Source organism: Oryza sativa, chromosome 6, assembly GCF_034140825.1.
Source record: "Oryza sativa Japonica Group chromosome 6, ASM3414082v1".
NCBI lineage: Eukaryota > Viridiplantae > Streptophyta > Magnoliopsida > Poales > Poaceae > Oryza > Oryza sativa.
Genome location: NC_089040.1, coordinates 26,308,073 through 26,327,640, shown reverse-complemented (window position 1 = coordinate 26,327,640; position 19,568 = coordinate 26,308,073). Strand labels below are relative to the sequence as shown.

At 43.4% G+C, this 19,568-nt stretch overlaps 1 protein-coding gene and 1 long non-coding RNA gene across 2 annotated transcripts; one reads left to right on the top strand and one right to left on the bottom strand.

The window, feature by feature from the left end:
- Positions 1-5,778: 5,778 nt before the first annotated feature.
- On the bottom strand, positions 5,779-6,228 carry LOC136357040 (uncharacterized). The gene has a single exon (XM_066311766.1). The coding sequence runs from the start codon at positions 6,226-6,228 to the stop codon at positions 5,779-5,781; it is 450 nt and encodes a 149-aa protein (XP_066167863.1).
- Positions 6,229-14,465: 8,237 nt separating this feature from the next.
- On the top strand, positions 14,466-16,341 carry LOC107276937 (uncharacterized). The gene is made up of 4 exons (XR_001546648.3): positions 14,466-14,881; positions 15,014-15,127; positions 15,222-15,320; positions 15,752-16,341. It is a non-coding gene; the product is annotated as an uncharacterized lncRNA (long non-coding RNA).
- Positions 16,342-19,568: the final 3,227 nt, after the last annotated feature.

The window sequence follows — 19,568 nt, the reverse complement described above, 5'->3', positions numbered from 1 at the left end:
TGGACAGCGCCCGGAGGTTCCGGGTGCAAGAGCACCGGAACTTCCGGCCGGCAAAAATGAAGAACAGAGGTCTCAAAAATAGCCAGTGCATGTGAACAAATCCTATAGATCGGTGATCTACAAGGTAGCAGGAACAAGACTATCCAAGTGGTTTTCTCCCTAGGTTCACAGATTTAGAGATCGGGATAAAAAACACAATGAACCGAGAGAGGGAATCAAAAAGTGCTACCTTGATAGTAAATCGTAGAACGATCACAGGAAGATCCGCCTAGCCACCAATGTGGTTGATTCCATGGAGAAGAATCAAATTTTCATGGTTGGAAGAGGAAATCGCCACTAGGAGCACTGTAGCGGTGGCTAGGGCTGGCGTCGGGGAGAGAGAAGAAATGAGGAGAGAGACTAGGGTTTCTAACTCCCCCTGAGTATATATACTCCCCGACACCCGGAGGTTCTGGACAGGGAGGCCCGGAACTTCCGGCCTGACAGAAAAAGGGCAGTCAGGCCCAAAAACAAGGAGGAGATGAGAATTCAACGAAGGGAAATAGAGAACTAAGGACATGCAGAGACTTATGATGCATATAACCAGTCAACAGGCAACATTACATAACCATGGTCAATATACATCACAAGAAGAAAATAAAAACCAAATTTTCGCAATAAAAGGCACACATAGGATTTTGCAAAACTTATCACAAAAGGGGTTTTTGGATAAAGGAGAAATGTTTGAGCTTTATTCCTGGTATCAAGATCATCTTCTACCAAGAAGTGATCTCAAGACACAAAAGCTCAATTTTTTTTTAATTTACATTTTAGTGATACATGTTTGACTATAAATTAGCCAACCACCCATCACCTAATGTTGCGAGAATCTAAGATATTGAGCTCACTCCTAAGCTCGCAAAATCTTTTCTCATCTAAAGGCTTGGTGAAAATGTCGGCTAATTGGCTCTCGGTTCTCACATGTGTAAGGCATATGTCTTCTTTGGTCTGATGATCTCTCAAAAACTGGTGGCGAATATCTATGTGTTTGGTTCGAGAGTGTTGAACGGGATTATTGGCTATTTTGATGGCACTCTCATTGTCACATAGGAGTGGGATTTTGGTGAAGTTGTAGCCGAAGTCTTTTAGGGTTTGTTTCATCCAAAGGAGTTGAGCACAACAAGAACCGGCGGCGACATATTCAGCTTTAGCGATGGATAATGGAATGGAATTTTGCTTCTTGGAGGACCAAGAAACAAGGGACCGCCCAAGAAATTGGCAAGTCCCGGTTCTGCTTTTTCTATCAACCTTACACCCGGCGTAATCCGAATCGGAATAGCCCAAAAGCTCAAAGTCACAACCCTTAGGATATCACAAGCCAAGATTAGGAGTAAGAACTAAATATCTTAGAATTCTCTTGACGGCAATCAAATGGCACTCTTTAGGCTCCGCTTGAAAGCGAGCACTCATGCATACACTAAGCATGATATCGGGACGAGATGCACATAAGTAAAGCAAGGATCCTATCATGGAGCGATATACCTTTTGGTCCACACATTTACCATTATCATCGAGGTCTAGGTGGCCATTAGTAGGCATAGGAGTCTTGATGGGTTTGGCATCTTCCATCCCAAACTTCTTGAGAATGTCCTTCACGTACTTGGTTTGAGAGATGAAAGTGCCCTCTTGTGCTTGCTTCACTTGTAGCCCGAGGAAGAAGGTCAACTCGCCCATCATAGACATCTCGAACCTTTTAGTCATGATACTACTAAATTCTTCACAAAAAGAGGAATTAGTAGAACCAAATATTATGTCATCGACATAAATTTGGCATATGAATAAATCACTCTTAGATTTTTTAGTGAAGAGAGTAGTATCCGCCTTCCCAATTTCAAAACCATTTTTCAAAAGAAAATCTCGGAGACATTCATACCAAGCTCTTGGGGCTTGTTTGAGCCCGTAGAGCGTCTTGTGGAGCTTGTACACATGGTTTGGTAACTTTGGATCCTCGAACCCCGGTGGTTGCTCCACATAGACCAACTCCGAGATAGATCCATTGAGAAAAGCACTCTTGACATCCATTTGGAATAACTTGAAATCATGGTGAGCGGCATAGGCTAAAAGGATTCGGATTGACTCAAAGCGAGCAACGGGTGCGAAGGTTTCACCAAAATCGAGACCCTCGACTTGGGTGAACCCTTGCGCAACTAACCGGGCTTTGTTCCTTACAACCACTCCATGTTCATCTTGCTTGTGGAAGATCCACTTGGTGCCGATGACATTTTGGTCGGGTCTCTCCACCAACGTCCATACTTGGTTGCGAGTGAAGTTATTCAACTCCTCTTACATAGCCATCACCCAATCCGGATCACCAAGTGCATCTTCACCCCTGGTTGGTTCCAAAGAAGAGACAAACGAATAGTGTTGACAAAAGTTAGCGACACGAGAACGAGTAGTTACCCCCTTTCTTATGTCACCAAGTATGTTGTCGACGGGATGATCTCTTTGGACAGTGTGATGTATTCTTGGATGGTGCACCGAGGGGACCTGAGCCTGATCAGGATGCTCTACAGTGCCCTCGGCATCAATCCCATCCACTTGTGCCGTAGGCACGCCTTGACTGTCCTCTGCCCGGAACTTCCTGGCAGATGGACCCGGAACTTCCTGGCCTGGAGAGGTCCAGAGGTTCCGACCATCTGTGGTTCCGGAACTTCCGGGTCAACTAACACTTGACTCACTGTAGGGCTATTGGATGTCGATGACGAAGGTTGATCCCTATCTTCTTGGTCATCCTGTGTCTCGACTGGTCGTATGTCTCCAATAGCCTTAGTACCTATAGCTTGACTTGGATCCACATCACCTACAACATGTACAACAACTTGCTCTCCTTGGGAGCCATTAGATTCATCAAATGTCATATCCCTAGTGACTTCAACAATGCCGGAGGTCTTGTTGAAGACACGATAGGCATGTGCATTTGATTCATAGCCAAGTAAGAATCCCTCATCCATCTTAGGTGAGAACTTAGATGAGCGAGGCCTCTTACTTAAAATGAAGCATTTGCTCCCAAAGACACGAAAATATGAAACATTAGGTTTCTTACCACTCAAGAGCTCATATGAAGTTTTCTTTAAGATCTTGTGGAGGTACAAGCGGTTGATGGCATGATATGCGGTACTCACGGCCTCCGCCCAAAAGATATCCGAAGTCTTGTACTCATCAAGCATTGATCTTGCGGCTTCAATAAGAGTTCGGTTCTTCCTCTCAACAATGCCATTTTGAGTGGGGAGGGGGGTCATAGGGGGCGGAGAACTCGTGCTTGATTCCCACTTCATCAAGGAATTCCTCCACTTGAGTGTTCTTGAATTCTCCTCCATTATCGCTTCGCACCCTCTTGATGGTGAGATCATAGAGGTTTTGGGCTTGCTTAGCGAAGCGCTTGAAGACATCTTGAGCCTCACTCTTGTCATGGAGAAAATACACCCAAGTGAAGCGGGAAAAATCATCAACAATAACAAAACCATACTTGATACCTCCAATACTTATGTAAGCAACGGGCCCAAATAAATCCATATGTAGAAGCTCAAGAGGGCGTGTTGTAGTCATGATGTTCTTGATAGGATTTGGATTCCCAACTTGTTTCCCGGCTTGGCAAGCACTACACACACGATTTTTCTCAAATGTGACATTAGTGAGCCCGAGGATGTGTTCCCCCTTTAGAAGAGTTGCCAAATTCTGCATTCCAACATGGGCTAGTCTACGATGCCATAGCCAACCCATGGAGGATTTAGCAATCAAACAAGCTTCCGGATTCACTCTATCCACATCGAAATCGACAAGATAGAGATCACCCTTTAACTTGCCTTTGAATGCTACGGAGGAGTCATCCCTTCTAAAGACGGTCACATCCTCATCGGTAAACGAGCAATTGTAACCCAACTTACATAATTGAGAAACGGATAATAAATTGTAGCTTAATGAATTGACAAGAAGAACATGAGAGAGATTGATTATTGGAGATGGCAATTTTACCTAGACCAATTACCTTTCCTTTACCATCATCTCCAAACACAATATTCTCACGAGTTCCGTTCTCCTCATCAAGACTTGTAAACATACTCCTCTCCACAGTCATATGATTGGTGCAACCACTGTCCACAACCCAACTTGAACCACCGGAGGAGTATGCCTACAAAAGAAATCAAGCTTAGGATTTAGGAACCCAAACTTGTCTAAGTTTGGGTCCCTTGATGTTAGTTACCAAAGCCTTTGGCACCCACACACAAGTGCGGTACTCATCATTGTAATTCCCATTAAAATAAGCAACCACTTTGCCCTCTGAATTTTTGGAAATTACATATGAATCATAGTGAAGACCATCTGACCGGAACCTCCTGGCATTATGCCCGGAACTTCCGGTCATGTCTTGTGCACGGCCATTGGCCCGGAATTTCCTGGCAAACTGGCCGGAACTTCCTGGTGGGAATTTTTGAGAGACATAGACTCCCACCCGGAAGTTTCGCCCGGTTTGTCCGGATGTTCCGGGTCCCTGGCTACTCACAAGACTAGTCACCTCACTTGCTTGTGGAGCTTTACCTTCTCTCACAAACATCAAGCATTCTTTCCCATTTACCATCACACGCTTAGACACAGGACTTCCACCCGAAAACCCAAGCCCGTGTCCATCCTTGTTAGGATGAGCGGTGATGGTCTTGTAAAGGGCATCTTTTGAATGGTATGTCTTCATGCACCCATATTTCACCAAAGTGCCAAACCTTTCATTCTCTTTCTTAAGAGCTTGCATAGCATCAACATTAGTGGCATAAGAGTTCAAATCAATATTGTAACACCTAGCACAACCATTGCTAGTAGAAGGGTTAGAAGAATTGGAAACCACATTTGGTTGAGAGGTGCTATTCCAAAGAGTGTCAAATTGAACTTCAAGATCTTTATGACTTTTGTCTAAACTAGCAAATTTCTCTTGAAGAGTTTCATTGACATCTCTAAGGCTAGCTAAAGAACCATTAGCCAAATTAAGCTCATTAGCAAGTTGTTCATTTTTAGCACATTCTTTAGCTAAGCTCTCCTCTAAGGCAAGGTTTCTTTTCTTCTCAAGAGTAAGCAATTCTTCTTGCCTTTCGAGTGATTGTTCTTTACTATCCAAAGCTCTCATTAACTTAGCCAAATGTTGCATAGCGGGTTTGCTAAAGCTCTTAAGCACACCATCTGATTCATTATCACTTTCCTCATCACTAGAATCAACATCAAGAGAAGTTTGAGAGGGCTTTTGAGTCATCACCTTGCAGCCTTGGGCCATGAAGCAAGAGTAGTGGTAGGAGTCGTCGTCGTCATCACTCAAGTTGTTGAAGAGACGCTCCTTGCTTGAAGAAGATGACTTGAAGGCGACGGTAGCAACACCACCTTCTCCTTCAACCTTGTCTTTTGACTTGGGCTTGGGCTTGACCTCGGGATCTTCTTCATCGCCGGAGTACCACACTTCCACCATGTGTGCCTCCGCAACATGAGCACGCTCCGACAATCGGCAATGAAATGGCCATATTCGCCACAATTGAAGCACGCTCTCTTTGATTGCCTCTTTCCCTTGTCATCATCCTTCCTCCCTTTGCCATAGCCACTCTTGCGAAGAAAGTGATTGAATCTTTTGACAATAAAAGTCATTTATTCATCTTCACTTTCTTCACAACTTGACTGTTCTTCTTGTTTTGCCTTCAAAGCAACTTCTTGATTTTTGATCATGGCGGCATTCTTCACCATTTGCCTCACTTCACGGGCTTCCTCTTATTGCATCTCATGAGACACAATTCTTCCAAGAATGTCACTTGGGGTGAGCCTCTTGAAGTCTTTCCTTTCCCGTATCATTGATACAAGAGTGGGATTTCTTGGACCAAAAGCACGGAGAAGTCTCTTGACAACAAAGTGATTTGTTATGTCCTCACTCCCAAGTCCTTTAATCTTGTTGACGAGGATCATCATCCTATCATACATCTCTTGTGGTGTCTCCTTGTCATCCATCACAAATCTTCCTAGCCTTCCTTCCAATAATTCAATCTTGGCCTCACGAACAGCGGGAGATCCCACATGAGCCAATTGCAAAGTATCCCATATCTCCTTGGCCTCCTCTAGTCCATCAACCTTGTTGAACTCCTCCGGACTCAAGGAGGAGAGAATTGCATTGGAAGCTTGAGCATTGCGGTGGATGAGTTGTTCTTGCTCTGAAGTGAGCTCCATGTCCTCATGAGGTGCGTCAATTCGTGTACAAACAACTTTCCAAATACTTGGATGCAAAGAGATTAGATGCAACTTCATCTTGTGCTTCTAAGCGGCGTAATGTGTCCCATCAAATTGAGAGCACGTCCGGAAGGCACAGAGACGAAATTGTGAGAGGGAATGGTAAGTTAGCTGTAATCAAAAGGTATAGTGGCTCCCTTGGGTGATGGAGTTCCCTTGCTGCTCGCTCCATCTTTATTTCCAATTTCCCTGTCCTTTCCCCCTAAGTCCGACATCGTGGATCACTCAAAGCGGTGAAGCTTGAATCAAGAGCACCTTGCTCTGATACCAATTGAATGTGCAGAGATGTAGCCTAGAGGGGGGGTGAATAGGCTTTCCTGAAATTTTGTCAACAATTGCAGCGGTTAAATTGACAGGGCCCGGAACCTCCTGGTGATAAACACTGGAACTTCCGGGCAGGATGAGTAGCCCGGAACTTCCGAAGTTCTTGAGCCAGGAACTTCCGGGCAACAGAGAAAAGCGAAATTAGGGGAAGTAAAACAGGTCCTAGCTAGAGATGATCAGGCACAGAGTTGCACAAGATGTAGATCTCAAGATACCAGCAGATTCAAACACAGATCATGCACAAGAGAGACAAAGGCGATTTTTTCCCGAAGTTCGGATCACACGGATCCTACTCTCCATTGAGGTGCTCAAAGAGCCGGGTCTCGATTAACCCCTTGCATCACTTATGCAAAGATCCCATAAGGAGTCCACAGCCTTCAACTCAACACTTCTAGGTCATTTTCTAGAATTGAGTGACCACCAAGATCCAACTCACAATTCATTCTAGAAAAGACCACAAGTGCAAGTTGCTCTACCTAGGACAACTTCTGAAAACTCAGCACAAGAATCTTTACTCACTTACATCATTTCCTTGCGGAGGTGAGGAAAACCTTCACAAACTTTCCCGGGACATCCACAAGATCTTTGGAAGCTCACGGGCGACACCTAACAGTCTAAGAGAAGATCTCCAAGAGTAATAAGTCCAAGTGACAGCCCACAAGATATCCAAAGTGCTCAATTAAACCTAATCTTCAAGCCATCTCCAAAACACTCCTACACTCTAATCTAATCTCTCAATCTCACAAGATAGGCTCTAGATTTGAGTGGAGGAAGCAAAGGAAGCTTGGGAGTGGCTAGAAAACCCTACAACATGAAAGAGCTGAAGTGGAATGGCCAAAGGGTGACCTGGGACGAAATCCATATATATAACGGCTAGGTGACGTCATCTAGCCGTTACTCACAAGTTTGAACTGGAAACCTGCCAGGAGGTTCCGGGCAAAAGTGCCAGGAACTTCTAGGCAATACTTAGGAAAAATCTAGCTAAACTTCGGTGCCCGAAAGTTCTGGCCAGAACCTCCGGGTAGCCCTCTCTGTCCCGGGGAGAAAATAAACTATGGTGTCCGGAGGTTTCGGCCAGAACCTCCGGGTAGGCCTCTCTGTCCCAGAGAAAATCATTTCCAAAAATGATTCCAAAAACCTTTAGACTCATGGATATGACTAAGAGCACTTTGTATACCCTAGAACCACACTTGAAACCCCTCTTAATAGTACGGTTTTTCCTACACTCAATTTCGAAAGTAAAAAACCTAGTCTAATCACCTTTGATGTTTTTCGCACTTAGGAACATTCAAATTGGGGGGTCTCCTTGCATTCTTAGCCATCACAACTTGCTTTGGAACTAAACTCCTGTGAATAAACTTGACAAACTCGTTAGTCCCCTTTAACCACCTTGTCATTAATCACCAAAACCCACTAGGGGGTTTAAGTGCATCTTCAATAATTTCTAAGTCGTTGGGAGGAAACAATGGTTATGTAGATTCTTACCAACGATTTTGTAATTTGTAGTTTCATCCTACAAAATAATTGGCTATTGCTTTTTTCAAGTAAAGCTGGAATGAATTCCATTATGTAAAAAAATACCTATATTAGTAGTTGTACACTCCCATGGTGCTATCAACTTAAGCAGAAAGATGTGGCTCCTGATTACGCACTCCCATGCACTACTTAAAAAATGATTTTTATGGTGTCACCCTAACATTTTCACTAACGGCCATACGCAAATGCCAACGACAACGTAATGAGGGGTGGGGGTCTACGGACCGCCAGCGAAAACTAATGTTCGCTGGCGGCCGAGTTAAGCGGGCAGCCAGTGAAGGTGTTGCGGTTTTCGCTGGCAGCACACTTAAGACCCTGGTTCCCGTTACTCCAACATGGGGAAAGGAAGAATAAGAGACAGGGACTGACAGGTGGGACCTCCTCTCTCTCTCCGTGTTGATGTGGCATCTTGGTACATGTGGCATCTGATGTGGCACAAAAATTTTGAATAAAACAAATGGTCAAATGTTGATCAAAAAAGTCAACGGTATGATATATTAGAAAACGGAGGTAGTATTTTTCCAAGCACATGACATTGACTGAATGTGTGGTGTTTTAAAACATATAACTGCTATAACTACCAGACAACATGATATCAAAATGAGAAACATCCGCAGTCCATGGCAATCATTGATACATAAATGATCTTTCCAGACGGTCAAATCTTATTTTCATAAACAGTTGGACGCGCCGTCTCCCCCAAGATGTCTGTAAAAATCGATATTTTCTCAAGCGGACAGCACACCCATATGTGAAGATCATTTTTCATGGAAGGTCAGTAATGCCACCTACCTGGAAAAGAAAAATCGCGAAAAAAAATCCCCAAAACCAACACCCTACTACCCTAGCTCCATCAGCAGTCAACGTCGCTCCCGAGACCGACGGTGGCGGATCCGCCTCCGCCGGCCTCAGGAGTAGCAGAGCCTCAGCGACGATGACATCGACTGCTCCCTGCGCTGGTGATGACGACGACGGCTGCAGTACGGTTGCTTGTTTGGCTGGTGCCATTTTAGTTGTTCTGAAACGTTCAAAACTTGTCCTGTTGCCTTCTATTTACTGTACACTAGTTCGAATGTGAAACGGGATGGATGCATCCGTTGGTCATCAGGGGAAGGTTTGCATGCTGTACTGTGCCGTCCATAGGCAGCAAAAATTGAAACGGCCGGCCACTTGTATACCCCAGTCAAGAAATAGCTATCCTGTTCTTTCATTCAACATGCGTGAGAGAATGGTTTGATCGTGAAAGCTAAGCTAGCTCGACTCCTCGACTGATCATCTTGCTGCTGATACGTAGTTTTGGCAAAACCAAAAGTGCCGTCCATTTTTGCAGTCTCAAGGTCAAAACACTCGGAAACAGAGAACCTCTCACATATAAATTAAAACAAGATCTGTGGCATGCAAAAACATAAGTTCTCCAAGATCAGTACAGCTGAACAACGAGAAGCCTAAAACCTAAGGTCTCCGTTGTTTGTCTTCCGGCCGTCGTCTCTACAACTACAATGGCAGCCACAGTGACGGTGGCGATGGCGAAGACGATGCTGCTGCTGCTGTTCATGATCAACATCGTTGCCATCACTAGAACGGATACCCTCATCTCAATCGGGTGGTAAGCCCCATCTCAATCGGCCACAGCGTCCGTCATAGGCTAGAAGTCAGTGATGTGAAGAGTTATCTCAATCGGGCAAACGGCTGTCACGGATGAATCTATCTCAATCGGGCCCTAAGTAAAGCCCGTCACCGATAGCTTTGACCCAAACGACCAGTCAAACTATAGCCCGTCACAGATGACCTATCTCAATCGGGCCACAATTAGAGCCCGTCACAGATGACTACTAACCTTTATCGGGCCTAAACTAGAGCTTGTTATAGATGATACTCATCTCAATCGGGCCTAAACTAGAGCCCGTCACAGATGAGTGCTGACCTCAATCGGGCCTAAACTAGAGCCCGTCACAGATGACTATTGACCTCAATCGGGCCTAAACTAGAGCCCGTCACAGATGACTACTGTCCTCAATCGGGCCTAAATTAGAGCCCGTCACAGATGACTATCATCTCAATTGGGCATTTAGTTATGACCCATCACAGATGACTATAATCCACAAAAAAAATAAATTTTGTTTTTTGGCTAGCCTTAGGCCTTTGCTAGCCATGCCCGCTGCATAAATAACAGAAACAAACACAGATATCCAATATCCCCAGCTCCCCAGCATCACCCATTCATATACATATGCATTCACATACACATACATCAATATATTTCACACAACCACACATTCACAGCCATCTCATATTTCACATCCATTCACATATTTCACATCCATTCAAATATTTATCATATTTCACCTGCAAAACCGATTTAATTGGATCAAATATTTATTTAGCAAGTCTTAACATAAACATATGAAATATATACATAAATATAAGCATCACAATTACATCATCACAGTTGTATAATAAGTGTTCATCATTGCCTAAACATAAAAGTTCAACATTGTTCATCATTTTAGTTTAAGTCTAAACATTCCTTTGAGGTTAATTATTTCGCGGAGGATGAAGCTGGCTATCTCCTCACGAACCTCCTCAAAGCTGGTAGGCAGAGACTTGTTTATTGTGCCCTACATTGTCATAATTCCAGATTAGTTGATCGATCATATATAAGTACTAAAATGTAGTTAGTCTATCACAATTGAGACCACCGACCTCAAACTCAGCCAAAGTCTTCACCTTATCTCTGTACAGAAGACGCATGTTGTGGCACACATGGAATCCGCACTGGTCACCTATTTGTTGCTTCACCGGGAAGTCCGTTTTGTGGATGAGGGTGTCATGTCCTGTCTTCCTGAGGCCTCCTCTTTGCACGTATTGGGCCCACGCTTCATCTATCGCTAGTTGAATTGGGGTCCAATCATTTGCGTTCTTATCAATTCTGGAGTTCAGGTAGTGACATGTACTCCACTTAGGTGTTATGACCAAAAGGATCCAATGGGCACTACGGCATTAATATAGTGAAAGTTAATTAAGTACTGAAGGAATGTGTCATGCTGTTGTGTATATTTACATAATACACTTACTATTGATTATAGGCGCACTTAATATTCATGTCCTGTACATCGAGGCGCGCGTTCAACCCGTCCTTTGTCTTCCCGGTAATATTCAACATCAGGCCAACCAAACTCTCACACACATTCTTTTCTACATGCATGAGATCAATGCAATGACGGACATCAAGATCTTTCTAGTAAGGTAGCCGCCAAAATATGGATTTTTTCTTCCAGATACCCTTCTCCTTTGTCTTGCTACGTTTTCTTTTCTTCCCAAACTCATTGCTTATGTCCTTGACCATATTGTGGACCTCATCTTCGGACAAATCTTTGGGAGCAGGCTGAAGTTCTCTCTTACCGTTAAAAATTTTCTTCTTTCTTCTAAATGCATGACGTAGCGGGAGCCACTTCCGATGACCCATGTATACCATCTTTCGTGATTTCTTCAGCCACCGGCTTCGTGTATGTTCCTTGCAATCGGAGCATGCCTTCTTTCCTTTTATAGTTTGTCCGGAAAGATTACCGAGTGCAGGGTAGTCATTAATGGTGCAGAACAATAGAACTCTTAGCTTGAAGTTCTCCTGACCATATGCATTCCAAGTTTCCACACCTTCTTTCCAAAGAATCTCTAGATCGTCGATAACAGGCTCCAGGAATACATTGATATCATTGCTGGGTTGCCTCGGACCTTAGATTAACAAGCACAACATAATATATTTCCGTTTAAAGCATAACCATGGCGGGAGGTTATAGTTCGCAATAAGAACTGGCCAAGTGCTGTGAGTACTACTCATGTCACCGAAAGGATTCATGCCATCCGTACACAGACATATCCTCATGTTTCTAGGGTCGGCAACAAAGTCTTTGTGTTTTCGATCGATATTCCTCCATTCAATCGAATCCGCTGGGTGTCTAAGCATATCGTCATTCCTTCTCTCTGTGGCGTGCCAACGTACTAACTTCACTTCGTTGGGGTTGGCAAAGATTCTCTTGAAACGATCAATGATAGGTAGATACCACACAACCTTTGCCGGACCACCCCTCTTTGACTTCTTTCCTTCGTCAGCACTTTTCTTTCGCTTGTATCGAGAAGCCTTGCAGACAGGACAAGCATCCAAGTCCGCATATTGCTTGTGGTACAATATGCAGTCGTTTGGACAAGCGTGAATTCTACGGACCTCTAACCCCAGTGGACACAGAACCTGCTTTGCTTTGTATGTCGTCTCGAGCAATGTGTTCTCAACAGGAAGCATAGCCTTCAAAATTCCTAAAAGATCTGTGAAACTCTTGTCTGTCCATCCACTACTTGCCTTCAGCTTCATTAGGTCCAAGGTAACTAACAACTTAGTGTGTTTTGCTTTGCATCCATCGTACAGAGGCGTCTCGGAATCACTGACCAACCTGCTGAACTTCATTCCATCTCTCTCATTCTGGGCTGGGTCCTCAACGTCACGTAACATGTCTTGCAGCAGATCGTAATCCACATCAACCATTTCACCGCCCAATGGAGAAGGTATAAACATGTCATGCTCATCTTCATCTTCCTGATTATGCGCACCACTTCTGTCTGCTGCTGCTCCACTTCCTGATTCTTGCTGTCCATGCTTCACCCAACAAGTATAGCCCTCCATGAATCCTCGTTGTATTAGATGACCGTGTGCGTCCTCTACGCTATCAAACATATTCTCATTCTTGCAATCTGCACATGGACAACACATGTAATCACTGTGTCTTCTTTTCCGATCCTCCTCCGTGGCGTTCATAAAATTTATTATGCCCTTTCTGTACTCCGTAGAATGACGTTTCAAATTTTTCGCATACATCCAACTTCGATCAATTGCTACAAAATAAAAAAAACAAATTACATGCACATCTTATAAGATCAGTATTGCAAAAGTAAGACGTGATGAAATTGCTCAATTAATGATTAATATTACTCACTTGATTGATCCATTCGGATCATTTTTGGGAATTTTCTGTTTTCCTTGGAAAAAAGACAAAAAATCGCCCCCTACAGCCTCCCACCAAAATAGTGAACAATGGGATACAGTTACACTAGGTGGTGGGGGGTATTTGTATTGTGCAACAAATATCTATAACGGCCCTAAAACAATCAACCGTGACGGGCATACAAGTAATCTCTATCGGGCCTTAATAAAAGCCCGTCAAAAAAGAGTGTCATCTGTGATGGGCATTAAACTTATCTCAATCGGGCCTCTAGTTGGAGCCCGTCACGGATGACACTTATCTGTGACGGGCCATAGTTGAGGCCCGATTGAGATGAGGGTTAATCTCAATCGGGCCTCAACTATGGCCCGTCACAGATAAGTGTCATCCGTGACGGGCTTTAGTTTTATGCCGATATACCATGGCTGTGCGACCATATCTCAATCGGGCGAAACTTCGGCTCGATTGAGATTACTTTCTTGTGACGGCCCGCAAATTCCAGTCTTATTATGGGCCGTCACAGATGGAAGGATCTGTACTAGTGCGTCTTCGCCGTCGCCGCGAGGCCGTTGGGAGAGGACGGCTGGCTGGTGTAAGGATGATGACGCAGATGCTTTGTGGCGCCAAATCAGGGCCCAGTGGGCGCACCGCGCACCAACTGCTGTTAGAACTTACATGTACCGCGCCAATTTCTAACAACCACGTACAAATGCAAGATGTAAATATATATGTCCATCAATTCGTCGTTCTTAATTTGTTTCTTTTCGTCGTCACTGTCGAAGAGGGATCAATGTTTGTTTGTTTTGGCCGTTGGACGTAACCGTGCATCAGCTAACCTTACGTTTTTGGCATCATTTGCAATAATCTTTCAGCATGTTTGGTTCTTAACTAACATTGGCATAACTCACTTTAGGCAATATTAGGCAAGTGTGGCTTGCCACACTTTTTGTGGCCTACAAATTGTACGCCACACTTGTGGCAAAGTTAGATAAAAGATTGAGTCTATGACGTGGGGTAAAATGGTAAAAAAGTGTGGCTTGCCATAACTAAGGTAATGAACCAAACACAAGGCTAAGGAAGTGTGGCAGCCAAAAGTGTGGTGTGGTAAGTTAAAGCATTGAACCAAATAGCCCCTTTATCTTTTTTTTATCTTTACTACTTAAAAAGTCTGTAGTGGTGGTCTTGATTCCTGATATAGTAGACGCATCTGACAGACACGTATAATATCAACCATTGGATCGTCATATCCAACGGGTCATCGCAGTAGATTGCCATCGTGCGCATCGCGCTAACGGTTTTTCCGCTCCACTCGCCACGCGCGCGGACGGTTTCTCCGCCCCAATCGCCACCACCGCCGACTCCTCCTCCGCCCACCTGCCTCCTTCGCTCCAGATCACTGCCAACGACTCCTCCTCCGCCCATCGCCCCCGCCGGTGATGCTGCCGCCGCTGATGCCCCCGCATCCGACACCACCGCCGCGGAGTACGCTTCAGATCCCCTCGCTTGGCCTATTCCTCCTCCTGCCCACTGCCAACCCCTCCCCCCCCCTCCCCGCCGCCGATTCCTCTCACCGAGGCGCTCTCATCCCTCCCCTCCCCATCGCTGGTCCTTCCATCACGCCACCGATGCCTCGCCTGAGTCCGTCGAAGACACCGCGTCTCCACAATCCCCACGCCTCGAGGCGGCGTCTATCTCTCACGCAACGCAACTCCACCAATCCTGCATCTCCTACTGTGCCGATGGTAACCTACCAATTTATCCCTTTTCCTTGATTTTGTGAAGTCAATTTCTGAGTCTGGTATGGAAATAATGCGGATCTGTGTACTGTCTTTTCGTTTCGCTGTTTCATCCTGATCCCGTCGAGTTATGTGCAGGGGAGGTTTTTCACGAAATGTGCAAGAGGGGACATCTGGGTGCTTGCCGCGACGTCTGATGCTGAGCTACTCGGACTTGCCGAGATCATCAGCGCTGCGTCTGTGATGTGAACGGTGACGGTGCTAATCTCGATAGCATGCAAATTAGTAAGTAATTGATTCGTTGATTTGTAGTTTGATGCAAATTATTCTCGTGCCTAAACCGCAGCCTCCTCCTGTCCCATGCACTGCCAATGACACTATCCCTGACCATTCCACAATACAACTCCTTGTGGACCACCAGGAAATTGCAAGTTGTCATTTGAAGGTACCGCCTGCCTGTCGTTCTCACATCAGCGTAAATCCATGCAATTTTGATCTTTGTTCGTTGATTTCCAATTGAAATTAATAGAGTCATGGCGTAACAAAGAGAGGGTAACCCAGTTCAGCATCATAAACTGGGAAAGGAGGTTAACTCTGCCAAATTTCATGAATCAAGCCATTCTTAGTTACTGTTGTTACTGTTTATTCCTTCTAAGATTGGGGTAGGGTTTCAGATTATTTTCCTAAACATTTTACTCCAAAATAATTCAGTACATTTGTTATAGGACATTGTATGTCTCCTTGTACCTCCATTTGAGGAATAGTTTAGGGTCTGTGATTAACCAGCTAATTCACCTGATTGGCTGATCTAACATGTTTTGAGTATTTTTCTGAACTGCATAAAAGTACATTGACCTTTATATGCATTTTTTACAGTTCAATGGATTTACTCTGCAGTCTGCACAATATGTTCGGTGTCTTTGCAAGCAGTTGACTTTGATACAGAAATGTACATGAAACCCAATGGAAATTTCTGTATTCAAATTCTAGGTACATGAAGTATTTTCTCTTCAACAATATGGGTCACATTGTAACCCGCAAAATACACGTCCAAGAAATGCAAGATGGGCTTTGATTGTCAGTCCTTCATGTATGATGCCCTAGCAATGTGAATATTTTGTTATGGTTTTGAAATGACTGATTCTAGGGGACATGTCGTCCTGCGATGCGATGTGTGGTTGGATGGTACTCCCTCCGTCCCACAATATAAGGGATTTTGAGTTTTTGCTTGCAACGTTTGACCACTCGTCTTATTCAAATTTTTTTTGCAAATATAAAAAACAAAAAATTGTGCTTAAAGTACTTGTCTGCTTGAGTTGCACACACTTTGTTTAATAGGTTTTATCTTTTATGGAGCTTCCAGACATTGAATTTTGTTGAGCACATAAACACCAGACATGTTTTACTGTTTGATGCTGGTGCCTGTATCCAAAACGCTCAATAATATTTTTTTACCATGTCCTTCACTGAGTTACTAATTTTGGTAACATGTCCTTCAATGAGTTACTGATTTTGGTTAATAGGAGGCTTTTGTGCTCCCGAACAATTTTGTTTGGCAAGTCAAGTATTGGTATTAGCATTAGAAGGAATTATTTTATTTATTACTGTAAGGTTTTATTCAACAATTTTTGTTGTTTTTGTGAAAAAAATGAAGATATGATATAACAACTGTGTGCTATATGGCTGTTTGGAAACAGGGAAACAGGGACATATTCTATGTCCCTATCACATCGGATGTTAGAAAACTAATTTAGATTATTAAATATGTCCCTATCACATCGGATGTTTGAAAACTAATTTAGATTATTAAAAAGTTTTAGCACCATCTAAACAGCCCCTAAGGTCTTCATTACAACAAACGTACACTCTAATTATTTAACATAAATTTACTTCGTGTTATTTAAAGTTGATGCATATATTTTTCTTGTTCCGTTGCAACGCACGCACGGACACCCTACTAGTAGTGTACAAATTTACACGGGACCCAGTGTAGATAAAAAGATATTACCTTAGATTTGATAATTCATCGTTTACAAGGTCTCCAAAAGCTGGATTTTCACAATTTGGTCCTTTTAAAAATCTTATTTTGCAAATAGACCCTAAAAAACTTATCCTAAAAATGGTCAATTTTAGAACGCCAGAGTCACTAGCGCCGTCATCCAACGGGATCTGGTGCCGTCCTCCTGCCGACATGGCGGGGCGGTGCTGAGGTGGCAGGGCAAGCGCGCCACTGTGGCTGGCGCCACCCCACCCCCCACCCCCCGAAATTTTTTATTTTTTTTTATTTTTTTGATATTTTTTTCACGCTTAGGAGCACACAAGAATCAATCATTGAAAAAATAAATTCAAATGGACGAAATATGTGACCTGTTGTAAGTTCAAGTGTCTTAATTTGGTTTTGGTGATTAATGACAAATCTAATAATATGAGACTAACGTTTTTATGAGCTTTTCTTTGACTAGTCTCGTTTGGATATGAAAATAAAAATGATGAGAGGTATGTATTAAACTTCACATATTCTAACTTGGTCTCTCTTGTGGATCCAAAATATAGTGTGAGCTCCGTCATTAATCTTGATTGATTATGTGCATATGTGTTCCTTTATATCCATATGTATGCACATCTTGAGGGGGAGATTATTCTATATTTTGTTTATTATAAGATCTCTACCTTGATTTGAAATCATCTTTCATCCCATCTCTCTATATTGTTTATATCGGGTTATTATCTATCACCAAAAAGAGAAAAGATTGAAAGATCTTAGATTAAACAATTTGTGTAATTGTTACTTTGATGATAGATGATAAACCGATGTTTATGGGATTAACCTCTCTTTTTCATAAGTTGTTAACTAGGTTATTTCCCGATGATAAGATGTGGTAGATATGTATTCTTTGGTGATGGACCTTAATCATGATAAGGATGAAATGCATGGAGATAAAATGATATGTACCACTTCTTATCTCCTACTTTTTGATAGGTTCATATATATGATTTCCATGTTATTGTTATATAAGTGTGAGACTAATGTTTACTCGAGCCGTATCTTATTCAGTCTCATTTACATTAAGAACATGGAGATCATGAATGTATATGTTTTATGTTGGTCTACATCTTTACTACATATGCCTTCTCTATGTGTATAGGATAAACCCCCATTGGTTATTCTCTAATTATGCATACACTTGCATCTCTTGTATATTTATTTGTATGCATATATTTAGGGGGGCAAATCCTATACATTTATTGTGCATGTTCTAGATCCATGTTGTTCACCTATTATTTATATCGGATCTTTGCACTTAAGGTTGCATACGAGTATATGACACTTGTGATGTTAATGAATACTCAACAAACATATCCATATCTTTCATATGCAGCCGGTTGGTCATCAAGTGAAGGATGACAACCGATTTGTTGAGACTAATGTTCTCCTTTGAGATTTGAAAAGGAATAGGTCCCACTATGATGAGGCTAATAGATGACACCATGGGTTAATGGTCACCAAGCCAAGGACATCGCCATGTTGGCAAGAATGAAATCAAGCTTGTGATGAGAAGAAAGTCTTGACAAATGATGGTAAATACCTTGGTATAAACATGGTTGAATCAAATGGTCACAAGTGTTGATCTCGACTCAAGCTTGACCCCAAGATGGATGGCGCAAAGCAAAGGTATAATGTAGCTAAGAATGTTTTCTTAGTCTTTTCCCGGTCTTGTTGTTTGGTGTAGACCGGATTTGCTAGATAGGCACCGTACTATCAAGAGGGGTTTATGAAGCGAGCTTGTGGATGATCTTGTGCCATATTAGTTCATATGCATATAGGTGTATTTGGTGGGCTTGTCTAGCCAAGTGTGGTGAGTTTTCTTAAGTCCTAAACAAAGAGAGATATGGGCAAATCCTATAGGTTTGGGTAGCCTCATGTGGTTATGTCTGGTAGAGTATCCTTTGGAGTGTGAGCCCTTTCTCCCTAAGAAAAGTTGTGTTTCTTGGATGGATTGTTCATGGGTTGGATAGCCCTTTGAAGAATCTTTCCATAAAGTCCAAGAACGCCAAATTCCGAGACCCGAGTCAAGAGATATCGTCGTTTTACTAGCAGTCGGTTGAGCTGAAAAGTGACCTGCGGTCTGACCGTGGGCCTTAGGCCGGTCTGACCGGCCCCACTGATCTGTTGCACTGGTCTAGTTTTTTGTGGCGATACAGAGCCGCCAGAGCCGCAACCGGTCAGGCTGAGCCGACGGCGGTCTGACCGAGCCGTGGACGGTCTGACCGGCCACTACACTGCGGTCAGACCTACCAGGTTGAGTGGGCTCAATGATTGCCATGTAATGGCTAGTTTTCTAGCCGTTACAAAGTAGTCCGGTCTGACTGGCCTCACAACAGCGGTCTGACCGGCAGAGCACAGAGTTGGGGATTTCGGTTCCAACGGCTAGTTTTGGTGGTTGGGGGTATATATACCCACTCCCCAGCAGCAAGGGTAAGGTTTTGGCACTCCATTGTATTATCTTAAGCCCTTGCAAGAGCTCTCACACCCTTGTGCACTTAGTTTATCTAGTAAGGTGTTAGAGAGTGAGTTAAGCCAATCCAAGTGCATTGCTTCATTGTTATAGCTAGTGTGGCACTTGATCATCCTCAGCAAGCATCCTAGACTTGTTACTCTTGGAGGTTGCCGCCTCTTAGACGGCTTGTGTAG